The sequence below is a fragment of the Bufo bufo genome, chromosome 1 (assembly GCF_905171765.1).
Source record: "Bufo bufo chromosome 1, aBufBuf1.1, whole genome shotgun sequence".
NCBI classification, from domain to species: domain Eukaryota; kingdom Metazoa; phylum Chordata; class Amphibia; order Anura; family Bufonidae; genus Bufo; species Bufo bufo.
Genome location: NC_053389.1, coordinates 124,700,327 through 124,720,767, shown reverse-complemented (window position 1 = coordinate 124,720,767; position 20,441 = coordinate 124,700,327). Strand labels below are relative to the sequence as shown.

Sequence of the window (20,441 nt, the reverse complement as noted above, 5' to 3'; positions counted from 1 at the left end):
CCATGGGACATTTATTGGGGGTATCCTTCTTAGAAGCAGTGCACCGTAGATTAACTGGGAACTTATTGGAGACTATATTAACAGCTGCCAGCAGGGGAAGGAGACTGACAGCTGTGAGTGGGAATATGTCTGACTGGACTCTTACTTGGGGCTCTATGTACTGCTGCCAGCAGGGGAAGGAGACTGACAGCTGTGAGAGTGGGAATATGTCTGACTGGACACTTACTTGGGGCTCTATGTACTGCTGCCAGCAGGGGAAGGAGACTGACAGCTGTGAGTGGGAATATGTCTGACTGGACACTTACTTGGGGCTCTATGTACTGCTGCCAGTGGGGGAAGAGACTGACTAAAAACTGATTGGAAATTATATTAACAGCTACCAGTGGGGGAAGGAGAGTGACTGGTGCTGATGTGGAGCAGAGAGGATTGAAAGGTATATGGAGTGCATGCAAAGGGGTTTTGTAAGTTGTGTGCAATAAACAGAGAGATGGGTCACCTGACACTGCCCAGCAGCCTCCCCACAGTAGCACAGATTAGTGGTGCTGAAGGAAGAAAGAAGGAAAAGACGTTAAAGGTGTTCTTTCAAAGTAAGATCTTTCGTCCTACTATTGGATGAAAATATTAACCACGGTCTACATCTTTTCAGATGAATTTGGTCTGTCATCGGTCGGCTAAAATGATTGTTCGTTGTTAAAGGGGTTATCCAATCCTAAAAAAAATCCCCCCCCCCCCCCCCCCATATGCCGGGCCCCCCATGCTGAATATACTTACCCGGGCCCCAGCTCCCTCTGCTGCTCCTTGTCCCCGCACCGCCACTGCCGCTTGTCCCTGTGTACAGATGAAACCATCTGGTCTCGGGGGGGCGGAGCAACCAATGGCAGACAGGGACGAGCCTTCCCGGCATCGCTGACCATGGCCTCCCCCCCTTCCTCCACCTGATGTTTACATCCATGCATGGGGAGAAGCAGCAGTGGCGGTGCGGAGATCAGGAGCGGCACAGGGAGCTTGGACCCGGGTAAGTATATTCAGCGTTGGTAGCCCCGCATATGGGGTGGCTTTTTTTAGGATTGGATAACCCCTTTAAATTTCACACAACAGATGATCATTTTGGTTGAAATCTTACGTTTTGATCAATTTTAGACTAATGTGTATGGCCAACTTTGGTCTAAAAGAAAATAGATTTTAATACCATGATGCAATTGTAAATGTACGATTCTGGACCCTGGGACTGTTGGGTGACTATAGAAACTGTGCAAAATAGTGCAAACTATAAGAAAAGCAGAAATTGTTTTCACCTCATCTTTTCCAGAAAATTTGGTCAATGCAAAAGAGGAACTACCAAAAATACACCGCCAACTTGAGAGTCTTAATTATTGAGCTTTTTCTAATTGGAAATGTTCTGTAATATGTGTAAAAGATCTCCCAGCCTGTGCTGAGCTCACGTGACTATTTGAAATGTTCTTTTTTTTCCAAGATGCCAAGAAGTTATCCATGTCTCCAAACGACGAAGCTCTAGATGACCAGTCCTCCGTTACTAACTACTTAGATAAGTAAGTACAGTGTGTGCATTCACCATAGGTTTGCAGCCTTATTGTCAGCGGCACAGAGGATTAAAGCAGAAGCCGATTGGACTCGTCACTGTTTACTGAATGGGTTGGAAGTTATGCTGCACTGTTCTGGGAGTCTACCGATGGATTATTTCCTATTCATGTATATCTCATGAATTCTCCGGCTTCCATTTATAATGTCACAATCAGTGGGCGCTGCCATATTTATTCTTAGCCAGCCGTTAGAAAAGCTTTCCATAGGCAGAAGTAGGTCAAAATGTAAATATGAAAAGGTCACCTGTCGAACAGATCTGTCATGTGTGAACAGTTCTCAGTCTGCTCTGTGTGGGTGACACCTAAAATACCTTTCAGTTGAACATTTTGACCCTTTGATTAATATCAATCGCAGCAAACCGCAGGTCAATTCAGACCTGCGGTTTGCTGCGTTTCCGGATTATTCGGGTCTCTGGGGACCCGATAACCCAGAACAGGATGGTGATCGGTGGTGGGATAATACACCACCAATCACCATCCTGCGATCCTGAGAGGTGATGGTGACATCACCTCTCAGGATCGGCTCTGATTGGTTGCAGGGGTGGGCGGGTGCTTCAAATTATTGCAGCGCTCCTCTCCTCCTCCTTTTGTGTCCGGGAGCCGAGGAGAGAGGAGCGCTGCGCGGATCTCCAGAGCCAGCACCCCCATCTGTGCCCCAGCACGCCCTTCTGACCCTCCACAGTAAAAGTTATTTAGGGAAAGGTTAGGGACAGGTTAGGTTAGGCAGGGATATTCGGGGACAGTTAGTGGGGAGAAAAAAATAAAATAAGTGTGACCCTAGACCCCTCCAGGGGTGCTGCAGCTTGCCCCCCCCCACAACTTTTTTTGGGGCGCAAGCAGATATATATATTTTTTTCTGCGTACGCTGACTGTGGTCGGCACTCTTAGCGTCCGGCCACTGTTAGCGCATCGCACACCCCACCGCTGATCAGCTTCGGGCGGCTGATCAGCGAGTTTGAATATTTTATTTTATTTTTATATTTTTTGCCCTTTTTTTTAAATTTATTTATTTATTTATTTTTGTCTGTTAGGTTTAGGGTAAGAACATGAACACCCGTGCCCCCACACACACGCACACCAAATAAAGTTTAACACGCACGCACACACACGCTCCCCTATGGCCCGCCGGATGTTCTCGGCCGAGGAGGCATACGCCCAGCTTGCCTCCGAGTCCGAGAGCTCCAGTGAGGATGACCCCACTTTCGTTTTGTCATCCGCGTCCGCCTCAACATCTAGCGATGATGATGAGCCCCCAAGGCGGCGGAGACGCGGCCAAGCGGAGCGAGGGGACCGCCATGCTAGGGACCCTGTGGCCCACACTAGTACGAGCAGCTCTGGCGCTCATACTAGTTTTCCGGCCCACCAGATAAGTCCACCTGAGCCCCCTGCCGGTGAACTTGTCTGGTGTACCCCAGAGCATTTTGAGCCTGCGATTCCTGATTTTGTTGGTCAACCAGGAATCCAGATTCCCACAGTGGGCTTCACTGAATATGACTATTTTAGTCTTTTTCTTTAGTGACCACTTTGTAAATCTAATGGTGGAGCAAACAAACCTGTACGCTCAACAGTTTGTTGCTCAACACCCGGGCTAGACTCCGGTCCGTGCAGCCGAGATTAGGACCCCCCCCCCCCTCAAGGTGATCCTGCCTATGACCACCTGTACAAAATCAGGCTGGTCATCGATCACTTTGGGGCCAAATTTGTGCAGGCCTATGTACGTGGAAGGGAGGTCGCGGGTGATGAGTCTCTCATTGCTTTTAAGGGGAGACTAATTTTCCGCCAGTATGTTCCCTCTAAGCGGGCGAGGTATGGCGTGAAGCTGTACAAACTTTGTGAGAGTACCTCAGGGTACACTTACAAGTTTTGTGCGTACGAGGGGCGAGATTCCCGTATTCAACCCCCATAATGTCCCCCCACTCTGGGTGTTAGCGGGAAACTTGTGTGGGACCTTATGCACCCACTGCTAGATAAGGGTTACCACCTTTACGTGGATAACTTTTATACTAGTATCCCCTTGTTCCAGTTCCTCGCCGCCAGATCCACATCCGCTTGTGGGACCGTGCAGAAAAATCAACGCGACCTCCCTACCCACCCCCTCCAGGTACCTATCCCCAGGGTTGCGACCCGTGCCCTTACCAATGGAAACCTGTTGCTGGTCAGATATAAGGACAAGAAGGATGTCCTAGTACTGTCCACAATTCACAGTAACTGCATCACCCCTGTCTCTGTGCGAGGTACCGCGGCAACGGTCCTCAAGCCCGATTGTATCGTCGACTACAATCGGTATATGGCTGATCAAGTCCTCAAGCCATATAATGCCATGCGCAAAACCCGGGCATGGTACAAAAAAGTTGCGGTCTACTTGGTACAGGTTGCCTTGTACAACTCTTTTGTGCTGTCCCAGAGCGCTGGCAACACAGGGAAATTCCTCCAGTTCTATGAGGCAGTCCTCAAGGCCCTGATCTTTTCTGACCGGGAAAGAGCAGGCCAGAGTACCTCGGGAACTGGAGGCGCCCGGATCGTCCCTGGCCAACACTTTCCAGGTGTGGTCCCTCATACTGGAAAGAAGGGACGGACCCCAAAAAAGTGCAGAGTGTGTCACAGGAGGGGGATACGGAAGGACACCACCACTCAATGTGACACGTGCCCCGATCATCCGCGCCTCTGCATTGACTGTTGCTTCACGGAGTACCACACTTCCATGGAGTACTAAATTTATAATCCCCATTCCCAATTTTAGCCATTGACAATCGGAAAAAAACTATGGTTCTCAGACTTGAGATACTATAAATATTATTTAGTAAAACTAAAATAAATTAAAAAGTAGACATATTAGGTATTAGACTATGGAGATACTAAAATGTTTTTTTTTGTTTATAAAAAGATAATATAGTGTAAAATAAAAAAAGTAGACATATTAGGTATCGCCGCGTCCGTAAGAATCTGCTCTATAAAAATACCTAACCCCTCAGATGAATACGGTCAAAAAAATTAAATAAAAACTGTGCAAAAAAAGGTATTTTTTTGTCACCTTACATCACAAAAATTGTAAAAGCAAGCGATCAAAAAGTCATATGCCCTCCAAAATAGTGCCAAAAAAATGTCCTAACGACGTTTGTAAGATCAGTTTTGAATACCTTGAGGGGTGTAGTTTCTAGAATGGGGTCATTTTTGGGTGGTTTCTATTATGTAAGCCTCACAAAGTGATTTCAGACCTGAACTGGTCCCTAAAAATTGGGTTTTTGAAAATGTCTGTCTGAAAAATTTCAAGATTTGCTTCTAAACTTCTAAGCCTTGTAACGTCCCCAAAAACTAAAATGGCATTCCCCAAATGATCCTAACATGAAGTAGACATTTGGGGAATGTAAACTAATAACTATTTTTGTAGGTATTACTATGTATTATAGAAGTAGAGAAATTGAAACTTGGGAATTTGCAAATTTTTCCAAAATTTTGGTAAATTTGGTAAAAATGAATTTTTTTACTTCATTTTACCAGTGTCCTGAAGTACAATATGTGACGAAAAAACAATCTGAGAATGGCCTGGATAAGTCAAAGCGTTTTAAAGTTATCACCACATAAAGTGACACTGGTCAGATTTCCAAAAAATGGCCTGGTCCTTAAGGTGAAATATGGCCGTGTCCTTTGGGAACTATTTTTGGGAACTATTTTTTGTATTATTGCATTGTATTTATTTTTAGCTAAAAATCTTTTTTTCAATTGGTCTTTTTTTTAAAATATGGAATCCTTTTTTGTGTACATAGCTCTACTAGCTGCCTGTGGATCTTTTGTCTTTTCCGGCAGTTGGGGGGCTGACGGGCTCCTTATCTCTGCTTTCTGACCTTATAAACACTCATCAAAGCTCATTTCTTATCTTTCTGAGAGGAATGTGGCTTAAATAAGTGTTTATGACCTCTTAGTAAATTAGAGAAAAGGGTTATTAGATGACTGGTACAAAGTGGCACACAGTTAGAAAAAGAGTTAACCCTTTGTGACAAAATGGCTCAATATTTTTTAATAAAGGCAATGGAATATATAATTTTTACTCAAAAATGAGTAAAATCCAATCATAAACAAAAATTGCATTCAAAGGTGTACATAGCCTTTAAGGATCAAGCCAATTTAGGCAGTGACATTTTCCTTATTTCAAACCGTCCCCCATCCAACAAAAAAAAAAAAAAAGGAATACCAGCAATGTGCATTTTATTTCTGACATTTTTCTGTTAATATAAATAACATGATATTATAATATTTCAGATATTTTGGAAAGCAGTAATACCATTTTTTGGAAAGTTTTAATGTTTGTGGGATTTAGACAGGGCAGTTATTGGGACGGAGCGTTCCTAGAGGCCCGATTTATAAGTCTCTGTAAAGGAGCCTTTAGGCCCCTTTCACACGAGCGAGTATTCCGCGCGGATGTGATGCGGGAGGTGAACGCATTGCACCCGCACTGAATACCGACCCATTCATTTCTATGGGGCTGTGCTCACTTTTGCGTTGCGTGAAAATCGCAGCATGCTCCTCTTTGTGCGTTTTTCACGTAACGCAGGCCCCATAGAAATGAATGGGGTTGCGTTAAAATCGCAAGCATCCGCAAGCAAGTGCGGATGCGGTGCGATTTTCACGCACGGTTGCTAGGAGACGATCGGGATGGAGACCCGATCATTATTATTTCCCCTTATAACATGGTTATAAGGGAAAATAATAGCATTCTGAATACAGAATGCATAGTAAAACAGCGCTGGAGGGGTTAAAAAAAAATAAAAAATCATTTAACTCACCTTAATCCACTTGATCGTGTAGCCCGGCATCTCCGTCTGTCTCTTTTACTGAATAGGACCTGTGGTGAGCATTAATTATAGTTCAAGGACCTGTGATGACGTCACTCCGGTCATCACATGGTACGTCACATGATCGTTTACCATGGTGATTTACCATGGTAAAAGATCATGTGACGTACCATGTGATGACCGGAGTGACGTCATCACAGGTCCTTGAACTATAATTAATGCTCACCACAGGTCCTATTCAGTAAAAGAGACAGACGGAGATGCCGGGCTACGCGATCAAGTGGATTAAGGTGAGTTAAATGATTTTTTATTTTTTTTTAACCCCTCCAGTGCAGTTTTACTATGCATTCTGTATTCAGAATGCTATTATTTAAGGGAAAATAATACAATCTACAGAACACCGATCCCAAGCCCGAACTTCTGTGAAGAAGTTCGGGTTTGGGTACCAAACATGTGCGATTTTTCTCACGCGAGTGCAAAACGCATTACAATGTTTTGCACTCGCGCGGAAAAATCGCGGGTGTTCCCGCAACGCACCCGCACATTTTCCTGCAACGCCCGTGTGAAAGAGGCCTTAGTCTTCTGCTGCTGCAGAGAATCAGATTTTTTCTAGATACTTTAGGTTTCCCTATAGGTCTTTTGTCTCCAGTCTGTGGCCCTCCAGCTATTCTGAGACTGTGGCTGTCATGCTGGGAGTTGCGGTGTCACAACAGGCGGAGAACCACAGATTGATTGACTACTAATAGGTCATCAGCCCTCATACATCAGATACATACTGCTCAGTTAGTTGGCTTCCTATGAAATATTCCCTTATTGGTGAATGTAATTGGAGTATGGGCCCTAGGACAGAAACTGAAGTGATTGATGGCCTACAAATCACCAGAAATGTGTCTTATTTGCAGTTTATGCATCTTCTGTGGGGAAAGAGATGAGTCATTCACCGAGGAAGGCTTGGATCTCCATTACTGGAAACACTGCCCAATGCTGAAACGTTGTGAACACTGCAAGCAGGTAAGTGACTTTTGACAAGACATCTATGACCTATGGCTCCTCATAAATATCCTGTAAAAACCTCCTAATTCATTTCTGTGATTCATACCCAGGTTGTGGAAATCGCCAGTCTGACGGATCACCTTCTGACCGAGTGCGATCACAAAGACTTGTTTGGCAAATGCCAGCGGTGCTCTGAGGCCATATCTAAGGATCACCTGCTGGAGCATGTCAAGTCCAAGACATGTAACCGTAAGTATCTGCTGGTAACTACTGTATATTAGTGATATATAATTGTAATTTTCGTAATGCAAATTTTTCAATTGCCGAGTAAAAACATGATTCCTCCCTGCTTCTTGCTTGTGGGCCAATGACTCATTGGCCCACAAGCAAGAAGCAGGGAGGAATCATGACTTTAAATTGGAAAAATGATGAATATTCTAAAAAACGAATATATAGCACTATATCGAATATATTACCGTATTTTTCGCTTTATAAGACGCACCTAGGTTTTTGAGGAGGAAAATAAGAAAAAAATATTTTGAACCAAAAGGTGTGCTTTTGGTAGGTTTCGAACTAATGGTGGTCTGTGGATGACGCACTGTTATGGGGGGATCTGTGGATGACTCACTGTTATGGGGGGATCTGTGGATGACTCACTGTTATGGGGGGATCTGTGGATGACTCACTGTTATGGGGGGTTCTGTGGATGACTCACTGTTATGGGGGGATCTGTGGATGGCACTGTTATGGGGGGATCTGTGGATGGCACTGTTATGGGGGGATCTGTGGATGACGCACTGTTATGGGGGGATCTGTGGATGGCACTGTTATGGGGGGATCTGTGGATGGCACTGTTATAGGGGGATCTGTGGATGACGCACTGTTATGGGGGGATCTGTGGATGACGCACTGTAATGGGGGGATCTGTGGATGACGCACTGTTATGGGGGGATCTGTGCATGACGCACTGTTATGGGGGGATCTGTGGATGACGCACTGTTATGGGGGGATCTGTGGATGATGCACTGTTATGGGGGGGATCTGTGGATTACACTGATGGGGGGATCTGTGGATTACACTGATGGGGGATCTGTGGATTACACTGATGGGGGATCTGTGGATGACACTGATGGGGGATCTGTGGATGACACTTATGTCATCCACAGATCCCCATAAGTGTCATCTACAGATCTCCGATCAGATGCATCAATGTGGAGTGAGGAGGCGGAGACACTCATGGCGGGGCCCGCTGCAGTGATTTTACTCTAATACACCGGGCCCCGCAGCTGTTAAGTACATTCAATCCGAATGGGTCCGCAATTACTGCACTGTACTTACTGTAGTACCTTATGTATAGCATTAAGACGACGCAGACCGGCAGCTCCCTCGGTCATGCGCCGCCTGCCCTGCCTGCCGGAGCTCCCTCCTCATGCGCCGCCTGCCCGCTTATCTCACTTTATGAATGAGAACAGGCAGGCGGCGCATGAGGAGGGAGCTGCGGCAGGCGGCACATGAGGGGGGAGCTGGGGCAGGCGGCGCATGACCGAGGGAGCTGCCGGTCTGCGCCGTCTTAATGCTATACGTAAGGTACAGTACAGTAATTGCGGACCCATTTGGATTGAATGTATTTAACAGCTGCGGGGCCCGGTGTATTAGAGTAGAGTCACTGCACCGGGCCCTGCCATGAGTGTCCCCGCCTCCTCCCTCCATACTGATACTTCGCTGGCCGCACTGTGCAGCATAGCGGCCAGCGAAGTATCCGCTTTATAAGACGCATGGCCATTTCCCCCCCACTTTTGGGGGGGAAAAAGTGCGTCTTATAAAGCGAAAAATACGGTAGTTTTTTCGAATATTCTTAATATTCAAATAAAGAATATATAGCAATATAGCGAATATTCGAAAAAAACGAATATAGAGCAATTTAGCTGATATAGTGCTATAATCTTCTTTGTATAATAGTTGTAATTTTTTTCTTATCTGAAGTTCAGATTGAAAAAAGATTTCAACTATTGAAAAAAAAGATTCTAGCACTATATTAGCTAAATTGCTGTATATTAGTTATTATTTTTTTTGAATATTCGCTATATTGCAATATATACTTGTTTTAGAATATTACGAATATTTTAAAAAACTAATATATTCGTTTTTTCGAATATTCGTAATATTCTAAAACAAGAATATATAGCAATACAGCGAATATTCGGAAAAAAATAACGACTATAGAGCAATTTAGCTAATATAGTGCTATAATCTTCTTTGTCTAATAGTTGTAATTTTTTTCTCATCTGAAGTTCAGATTGGAAAAAAATTACAACTATCAAAAAAAAAAGATTCTAGCACTATATTAGCTAAATTGCTCTACATTCGTTTTTTTTAGAATATTCGCTGTTTTGCTATATGTTCTTGTTTTAGAATATTACGAATATTCGAAAAAACTAATATATTCGATATAGTGCTATGACTCATTGGCCCACAAGCAAGAAGCAGGGAGGAATCATGTTTTTGCTCAGCAATTGAAAATTCGCATTACGAAAATTCGCATATTACGCAATCATTACCTTGTCATTTTTCGAGTGAAAAAATCATAGAATATAGCGAATATTCGAATTCGCGAATTCGAATATGACCCCTGCCACTCATCACTACTGTATATACTGTACTTATTTATTCTCTATGATCCATATCTATCTGCTCATGTTTCCTTGCACCTCAACTGCATACGGGCTGTCTATCTAAAGATGGACCCTACTGGAAATATTACTTGAAACATTTTTTTCTGAGGAAGAAAAGTCTAATGTGTGAGGAAAGCCTAAGAATGCTACAGATTGTGATGAAAGGGGCTTACATATTGATGACCTGTGATAAGGATAGGTTATCAGTAGCTAATCGGTGGAGGTCTGACAGCACCCCCGGCGATCAGCTGTATGAAAGGGCCACAGCACTCGGTATTCTTTACCAAGCACAGTGCCATCATTGTATAGTGGCTGTGCTTGGTACTGCAGCTTAATCCCATTCACATGAATGGAAATGAGTGTCACAAAAGCTATGTGACCAATATATGTGATGTCACAAGCCCGTTCCAAGAGCTAATCAGCAGGTGGTGTTGAGAATTGACTACATCAATCAGATATTGATGACCCATCCTGAGGATAGATCATCAATAATTAAGGGGAATCTGTCATCATGATCTTGGACTATTATCCGCAGTAATAAATGAGTAGTGCTGAAGATATGGAGTCCAAATCACCATTCCTTTACTGGCAGCATTAAAAGCTGCACTGAAACACACTGTCAGGACTGCTGTGCATGTGCACGAGTCCTCTCCATTATGTTAGTATGGCGCAGCAGTCTGAACTATGTATTTCAGTACAGCATTGAGTTCTGACAGTGCTTGAATGGGGGGCAGTAGGAAAATAAGAAATGGCCACCTGGACTCCTTATGTGCAGTACTACGCATGTATGATTGCAGATTATAGTCCAGAATCGTGGTGACAGATTCCCTTTAAGCCCCGGATAACCCCTTCAAAGGGTTTTCCCGGGATTTTCGGTGGGGTCCGACACCTGGCACCCCTACCGATCAGCTGTTTGAAGAGAAGGCTGCGCTCCATGTGATCGCAGCCTTCCCTTCATTGTTTATCTGCTCCCCGTCAGCATCACAGCGGTGAGCAGTGTAATTACAAGCTGTCCATTCACTTCAATGGGATGGCTCTCTTAGTCAATAGGAACGAGCCTTCCCATTGAAGTGAATGGACGGCTTGTAATTACACTGCTCCCCGCTGCAATGTCGATAGTGAGCAGGTAAACAATAGGGGAAGCATGCGCTTTCATGGAGTGCAGCCTTCTCTTCAAACAGCTGATCGACAGGGGTGCCGGGTGTCGGACCCCCACCGATCTGATATTGATGACCTATAATGAGGATAGGTCATCAATTTTGAAAACCCCTTTAACTAATGTGTAAGATTTTCTCATCATGGACATTGGTGAAATATAGGATGGCTTACCTCTAGATCCACAGATTAAAGTTGCAGCAGTGCTAGGAAAATAGCATTTCATGTCATTTCCTGTAAATCAAGGTGGCCATTATAATCAATGGACATTCATTCAACCACCTGGACAAAGCTTGTGGTTCCAGCCATAGATGAAGAGGGGCATCGCATTCCTAACTTCAGCTATCTTTAAACGCTTTTTAAATTTTACTGCAAATTGAATATCCAGTATTGCTGCAAATATTCATAAGAACATCTGGAATACATCTGCTAGATAGTTGTAAAGACCGTCAGTTAAAAGGAGAGGCAGGGAGGCAGTACTATCTGTGCCTATATCATTTACAGGGAGGCAGTACTATCTGTGCCTGTATCATTTACAGGGAGGCAGTACTATCTGTGCCTCTATCATTTACAGGGAGGCAGTACTATCTGTGCCTGTATCATTTACAGGGAGGCAGTACTATCTGTGCCTGTATCATTTACAGGGAGGCAGTACTATCTGTGCCTGTATCATTTATAGGGAGGCAGTACTATCTGTGCCTGTATCATTTACAGGGAGGCAGTACTATCTGTGCCTGTATCATTTACAGGGAGGCAGTACTATCTGTGCCTGTATCATTTACAGGGAGGCAATACAGCCTGCATCTACATAATTTACAGGGAGGCAGTACTATCTGTATCGACATCATTTACAGGGAGGCAGTACAGCCAACATCTATATCATTTAAATGGAGAGACAGGGAGATAGTATTTTCTGTGCCTACATCTTTTAAAGGGAGTCAGTACTATCTGCATCTACATAATTTAAAAGGAAAGTACGATCTGTGCATACATCATTTACAGAGAGAGGCATACAGTCTGTGTCTCCATCATTTACAGGGAGAGACAGGGAGGCAGTACTAACTGTGCCTTTATCATTTACAGGAAGGCAGTACAGCCTTCATTTACAGGGAGGCAGTACAGTCTCTGTCTATATAATTTACAGGGAGAGACAGGGAGGCAGTTCAATCTGTGCCTTTATCATTTACAGGGAGGCAGTACTATCTGTGCCTGTATCATTTACAGCAGGGGTCTCCAAACCCCGGCCCGCGGGCCACATCCGGCCCGATTGTGCGTTCGATCCGGCCCGCCCGCAGCTGGCAGGTTGCAGGAACCAAATCCGCACAACCGCCAGGGGCGTAACGATCGCGGTCGCAGAGGATGCGACCGCGACCGGGCCCGGCGGTGGGGGGGGCCCGCAGCTCCGTCGCCCCATCGCAAGTAATTTTAACATTTTTATGTAAATGGCTGGTCGCTTGGGCCCCCGGCCTCTGTGAGTAGTTGCGCCGCCCCACCAACCCCAGCCCTGCCTCCATCCATTCGGGCTCCGCCTCCACCCATTCAGGCCTGGTGGCGCTGTGATATCGCGCCAGCCAGGTCTCGCGGGATCACACAACGCACGCTGGAAGACAGGATTGTGGGCTGCAAGCAAGAGCAAGAAGGCGGGAGCGGAGCAGTCTGACGAGGTAAGTATTTTTTTTTTAAATGTGCACACCACCACTGCCTGGCTATAACTCACAGGGGGGCACCTGGCATGGAACTAAATGTCAGGCAAGAAATCCTCCACAGGGGACCAATGGGGAACAAAAATATATTTCAATAAGAAAAAAAGGCAAAAAAAATGGAAAAAAAATTAAACAGATAACAGAGGGGGCAAAAATGCAATATATACACACAGGGGATAAATGATTATGGAATATATACAGAGGGGGCAAAATGGATATATACAGGGCCCCTCTATTTATATCCATTTTGCCCCCTCTGTATATATTCCATTTTCCCCTCTTTATCGATATTCCACTTTCCCCACCTGTGGAGCAAAATTGTATATATCTTATTTTGCCCCCTCTCACATTGTATATATTCTGAGTGAGAGGGGGCAAAATAAAAATATATTCTGAGTGAGAGGGGGCAAAATAAAATGTATTGTGAGTGAGAGGGGGCAAAATAAAATGTATTCTGAGTGAGAGGGGGCAAAATAAAATGTATTCTGAGTGAGAGGGGGCAAAATAAAATGTATTCTGAGTTTGCTGACATTGCTGTTCTGATGGGGACATTGCTGTGCTGATGGGGACACCGCTGATGGGGACATTGCTGTGCTGATGGGGACACCGCTGATGGGGACATTGCTGTGCTGATGGGGACAACGCTGATAGGGACACGGGTGTCCCCATCAATGGTGTCCCCATCAGTGGTGTCCCCATCAGCACAGCAATGTCCCCAACAGCAGCGTCCCCATCAGTGGTGTCCCCATCAGCACAGCAATGTCCCCAACAGCAGCGTCCCCATCAGTGGGTGTCCCCATGATGGGAATATTGTTTTTCTGATGGGAATATTGTTTTTTTGATGGGAATATTTTTTTTTTTATGGTAATATATTGCTTTTCTGATGGGGACATTGCTGTTCTGATTTGGCCATTGCTGTTCTGATGGGGACACCGCTGATAGGGACACGGGTGTCCCCATCAATGGTGTCCCCATCAGCCGCGTCCCCAACAGCAGTGTCCCCATCAGTGGTGGCCCCTATCAGCTGCTAATGGGGACTCCGCTGATGGGGACATTGCTGTTCTGATGGGGACATCGTTGATGGGGACATTGCTGTGCTTAAGGGTGACACGGCTGATGGGGACATTGCTGTGCTGATGCTGACATTGCTGTGCTGATGCTGACATTGCTGTGCTGATGCTGACATTGCTGTGCTGATGCTGACATTGCTGTGCTGATGGGGACATTGCTGTGCTGATGCTGACATTGCTGTGCTGATGCTGACATTGCTGTGCTGATGCGGACATTGCTGTGCTGATGCGGACATTGCTGTGCTGATGGGGACATTGCTGTGCTGATGGGGACATTGCTGTGCTGATGGGGACATTGCTGTGCTGATGGGGACATTGCTGTGCTGATGGGGACATTGCTGTGCTGATGGGGACATTGCTGTGCTGATGGGGACATTGCTGTGCTGATGGGGACATTGCTGTGCTGATGGGGACATTGCTGTGCTGATGGGGACATTGCTGTGCTGATGGGGACATTGCTGTGCTGATGGGGACATTGCTGTGCTGATGGGGACATTGCTGTGCTGATGGGGACATTGCTGTGCTGATGGGGACATTGCTGTGCTGATGGGGACATTGCTGTGCTGATGGGGACATTGCTGTGCTGATGGGGACATTGCTGTGCTGATGGGGACATTGCTGTGCTGATGGGGACATTGCTGTGCTGATGGGGACATTGCTGTGCTGATGGGGACATTGCTGTGCTGATGGGGACATTGCTGTGCTGATGGGGACATTGCTGTGCTGATGGGGACATTGCTGTGCTGATGGGGACATTGCTGTGCTGATGGGGACATTGCTGTGCTGATGGGGACACCGCTGTGCTGATGGGGACACCGCTGATAGGGACACGGGTGTCTTTGCGTTGTTTTGCTAAAGTTTTTTTCTCTTTTGTTCTCAGTCATATCATGCTGATTACAAAAACGATCCATGTAAAATATATACATTTAATTTAATACATAACTGATTTTTTTTTCCGGCCCCCGAATACTTGTAAAATCTTCAATGTGGCCCTCCTGTTGAAAAGTTTGGAGACCCCTGATTTACAGGGAGGCAGTACTATATGTGCCTGTATCATTTACAGGGAGGCAATACAGCCTGCGTCTACATAATTTACAGGGAGGCAGTACTATCTGCGCCTATATTATTTACAGGGAGGCAGTACTATCTGTGCCTGTATCATTTACAGGGAGGCAATACAGCCTGCATCTACATAATTTACAGGGAGGCAGTACTATCTGTATCGACATCATTTACAGGGAGGCAGTACAGCCAACATCTATATCATTTAAATGGAGGGACAGGGAGATAGTATTTTCTGTGCCTACATCTTTTAAAGGGAGTCAGTACTATCTGCATCTACATCATTTAAAAGGAAAGTACGATCTGTGCATACGCATACATCATTTACAGAGAGAGGCATACAGTCTGTGTCTCCATCATTTACAGGGAGAGACAGGGAGGCAGTACTAACTGTGCCTTTATCATTGACAGGAAGGCAGTACAGCCTACATTTACATCATTTACAGGGAGGCAGTACAGTCTCTGTCTATATCATTTACAGGGAGAGACAGGGAGGCAGTACAATCTGTGCCTTTATCATTTACAGGGAGGCAGTACAGTCTTTGTCTATATCATTTACAGAGAGAGACAAGGAGGCAGTACAATCTGTGCCTTTATAATTTACAGGAAGGCAGTACAGTCTCTGTCTATATCATTTACAGGGAGAGACATGGAGGCAGTACAATCTGTGCCTTTATCATTTACAGGGAGGCAGTACAATCTGTGCCTTTATAATTTACAGGGAGGCAGTACAATCTGTGCCTTTATAATTTACAGGGAGGCAGTACAATCTGTGCCTTTATCATTTACAGGGAGGCAGTACAGTCTGTCTATATAATTTACAGGGAGAGACAGGGAGGCGGTACAATCTGTGCTTTTTATCATTTACAGGGAGGCAGTACAGTCTTTGTCTATATCATTTACAGGGAGAGACAGGGAGGCAGTACAATCTGTGCCTTTATCATTTACAGGGAGGCAGTACTATCTGTGCCTGTATCATTTACAGGGAGGCAGTACTATCTGTGCCTGTATCATTTACAGGGAGGCAGTACTATCTGTGCCTGTATCATTTACAGGGAGGCAGTACTATCTGTGCCTGTATCATTTACAGGGAGGCAATACAGCCTGCATCTACATAATTTACAGGGAGGCAGTACTATCTGTATCGACATCATTTACAGGGAGGCAGTACAGCCAACATCTATATCATTTAAATGGAGAGACCGGGAGATAGTATTTTCTGTGCCTACATCTTTTAAAGGGAGTCAGTACTATCTGCATCTACATAATTTAAAGGGAAAGTACGATCTGTGCATACATCATTTACAGAGAGAGGCATACAGTCTGTGTCTCCATCATTTACAGGGAGAGACAGGGAGGCAGTACTAACTGTGCCTTTATCATTTACAGGAAGGCAGTACAGCCTTCATTTACAGGGAGGTAGTACAGTCTGTCTATATAATTTACAGGGAGAGACAGGGAGGCAGTTCAATCTGTGCCTTTATCATTTACAGGGAGGCAGTACTATCTGTGCCTGTATCATTTACAGGGAGGCAGTACTATATGTGCCTGTATCATTTACAGGGAGGCAATACAGCCTGCGTCTACATAATTTACAGGGAGGCAGTACTATCTGTGCCTATATTATTTACAGGGAGGCAGTACTATCTGTGCCTGTATCATTTACAGGGAGGCAATACAGCCTGCATCTACATAATTTACAGGGAGGCAGTACTATCTGTATCGACATCATTTACAGGGAGGCAGTACAGCCAACATCTATATCATTTAAATGGAGGGACAGGGAGATAGTATTTTCTGTGCCTACATCTTTTAAAGGGAGTCAGTACTATCTGCATCTACATCATTTAAAAGGAAAGTACGATCTGTGCATACGCATACATCATTTACAGAGAGAGGCATACAGTCTGTGTCTCCATCATTTACAGGGAGAGACAGGGAGGCAGTACTAACTGTGCCTTTATCATTGACAGGAAGGCAGTACAGCCTACATTTACATCATTTACAGGGAGGCAGTACAGTCTCTGTCTATATCATTTACAGGGAGAGACAGGGAGGCAGTACAATCTGTGCCTTTATCATTTACAGGGAGGCAGTACAGTCTTTGTCTATATCATTTACAGAGAGAGACAAGGAGGCAGTACAATCTGTGCCTTTATAATTTACAGGAAGGCAGTACAGTCTCTGTCTATATCATTTACAGGGAGAGACATGGAGGCAGTACAATCTGTGCCTTTATAATTTACAGGGAGGCAGTACAATCTGTGCCTTTATAATTTACAGGGAGGCAGTACAATCTGTGCCTTTATAATTTACAGGGAGGCAGTACAATCTGTGCCTTTATCATTTACAGGGAGGCAGTACAGTCTGTCTATATAATTTACAGGGAGAGACAGGGAGGCGGTACAATCTGTGCTTTTTATCATTTACAGGGAGGCAGTACAGTCTTTGTCTATATCATTTACAGGGAGAGACAGGGAGGCAGTACAATCTGTGCCTTTATCATTTACAGGGAGGCAGTACAATCTGTGCCTTTATAATTTACAGGGAGGCAGTACCATCTGTGCCTTTATCATTTACAGGGAGGCAGTACAGTCTGTCTATATCATTTACAGGGAGAGACAGGGAGGCAGTACAATCTGTGCCTTTATCATTTACAGGGAGGCAGTACAGTCTTTGTCTATATCATTTACAGGGAGAGACAGGGAGGCAGTACAATCTGTGCCTTTATCATTTACAGGGAGGCAGTACAGTCTTTGTCTATATCATTTACAGGGAGAGACAGGGAGGCAGTACAATCTGTGCCTTTATAATTTACAGGGAGGCAGTACAGTCTTTGTCTATATCATTTACAGGGAGAGACAGGGAGGCGGTTCAATCTGTGCCTTTAACATTTACAGGGAGGCAGTACAGTCTTTGTCCATATCATTTACAGGGAGAGACAGGGAGGCAGTACAATCTGTGCCTTTATCATTTACAGGGAGGCAGTACAATCTGTGCCTTTATACTTTACAGGGAGGCAGTACAGTCTGTCTATATCATTTACAGGGAGAGACAGGGAGGCAGTACAATCTGTGCCTTTATCATTTACAGGGAGGCAGTACAATCTGTGCCTTTATAATTTACAGGGAGGCAGTACCATCTGTGCCTTTATCATTTACAGGGAGGCAGTACAGTCTTTGTCTATATCATTTACAGGGAGAGACAAGGATTCAGTACAATCTGTGCCTTTATAATTTACAGGGAGGCAGTACAGTCTCTGTCTATATCATTTACAGGGAGAGACAGGGAGGCAGTACAATCTGTGCCTTTATCATTTACAGGGAGGCAGTACAGTCTTTGTCTATATCATTTACAGAGAGAGACAGGGAGGCAGTACAATCTGTGCCTTTTATCATTTACAGGGAGGCAGTACAGTCTTTGTCTATATCATTTACAGGGAGAGACAGGGAGGCAGTACAATCTGTGCCTTTATCATTTACAGGGAGGCAGTACAGTCTGTGCCTTTATCATTTACAGGGAGGCAGTACTATCTGTGCCTTTATCATTTACAGGGAGGCAGTACAGTCTTTGTCTGTATCATTTACCAGGAAGCTGTACTATCTGCAGACCATCAGTTAAAGGGAAAGGCAGAGAGTCAGTACTATGTGTGCCTACCTGACTTACAGGGAGGCAGTATTTTATTGCATTGTTCTATAGGTCCCCAAGCAAGGTGACCACTGCCTTACACTGAAGCTGGTCACCTTGAAGTAAGTGGAAGTCATGGCGAACCTTTTTAGAAACCTGATTTTCTGCATGACTCTGAGAACCATGAAGCCCAGTACATGCCTTTGTGACACTGTTATCTCCCCAGTCCCCCCACATTTATACAGGAGATTAGTCGGTAATAAGTTGTTTTATGCCCAAACAACATGGCTTATATCAGATGTTTCACAGTTTGTATTTGGTGCCCCTGGTTCTGTCAGTGACAAGTCTTTGCAATGCATGGTTAATCAGAAGTATCTGACATTTTACAACACATCTTTGTGGTCCCAGTGCCGCTGTCAAGTCTGCTACATCCTACATGGCAGGTCGACATGATTTTTCATCTCTGAGTTGTCAAAAGAATAATTTTATCCACATAGGATCTTATAAAACTGAACTGCCAAAGCCAAGAGTTACTAGTATGCCCACAGCTGGCAGGAGACTTTGCCCCCACACCCTGGCACCCTGCCACTGCCATACAATGATCACAGGCGTGTCTCAAACACTGTTCCCAAAGAATTGCCTCATCTGAAATGGACATTATTCCAAGTCCTTACAGTTACTGTGACCGAATTCACAAAGGCTTGGGTGGGTCCATGTATACAAGATGTCTCCACCAGATGTATGTCTTTCTTGAGGAGGCCAATGATTGTTACACACTGGAAACCCAAAGTATGTGGCCAAGAGGTCCAGTTAGTGCATTAGTAATGCTCTTGCTCTAGTAAGGCCCCATCAAGTAAATGAACATCTAACTGAAGCATGTTTGTTTTTTAAACCGTTGACTTCTGGAAAGTCTTCATGTCCTCCAATCAGGTTTGAAAATGTGGATATTTTACCAGTCTGAGATCAGAAACTGCTAAGACTGACCGCTGCCAAGCCAGTCTAAGGGGGGGTTCACATTAACGTTTGCCTTTCCATTAGAGAATTCCGTTCAAATGCAGTTAAAATAGAAAATAACAGAATTGCTATAACGGAAATCCAAACGGAACACTTTAAATGCATTCGGTTTTAACCCGTCCTTATAGAGTTAATAGACAAAAAAACGGATGCCAGCTTTCCATCACGGTTCCGTTATTTTGTACAGTCTGTAGAACTTTTGTTTCTGTCCCAAATAGGGGAACCGTGGCGGAATGCTGGCATCCGTTTTTTCTTTTTGTCTATTAACTCTATCAGGACGGGTTAAAACCGAATGCACTTTAAAGTGTTCTGTTTGGATTTCCGTTACAGCCATTCTGTTATTTTCCATTTTAATTACATTTGAACGGAATTCTATAACGGAAAGGGAAACGCTGATGGGAATCCCCCCTTATATGGCCGTCTGAATTTTAGGGACACATTGCCTTACACCTACAGCCTTGTGGGGTTGTCCAAAGTATGTCCCTAGTAGCCAGTGTTTCTCCGATTGTTCAGGGTGCCAGCTCAGGGCAAATGTTTGGCACATTTATTCCATGTATTGTACATCATAAAGGTCCATTTATTCGTTATGTTTTTGGTTAAAAAATATATGTTGTACAACTGAAAACGCCATGAACACAAATGCTGAAAATATGAGTTGTAAAAAAAAATTTAAGCATTTATCAGCACATTAGATTTACACATCTTGTTAATGACTAGGGTTTTTGGGTAACCATTTCAAATCATAACTAATGCT

At 44.5% G+C, this 20,441-nt stretch overlaps 1 protein-coding gene across 4 annotated transcripts in view; it reads left to right on the top strand.

Moving 5' to 3' along the window:
- The window catches only part of CEP104 (centrosomal protein 104), a 124,189-nt gene that overhangs the window by 79,313 nt on the left and 24,435 nt on the right, over positions 1-20,441 (top strand). For all 4 annotated transcript variants that reach the window (XM_040429307.1, XM_040429315.1, XM_040429327.1 and 1 more), the window contains exons 17-19: positions 1,475-1,550; positions 7,294-7,402; positions 7,495-7,633. In XM_040429307.1, the coding sequence (XP_040285241.1) occupies positions 1,475-1,550; positions 7,294-7,402; positions 7,495-7,633 (324 nt within the window). The remainder of the gene's footprint in view (positions 1-1,474; positions 1,551-7,293; positions 7,403-7,494; positions 7,634-20,441) is intronic.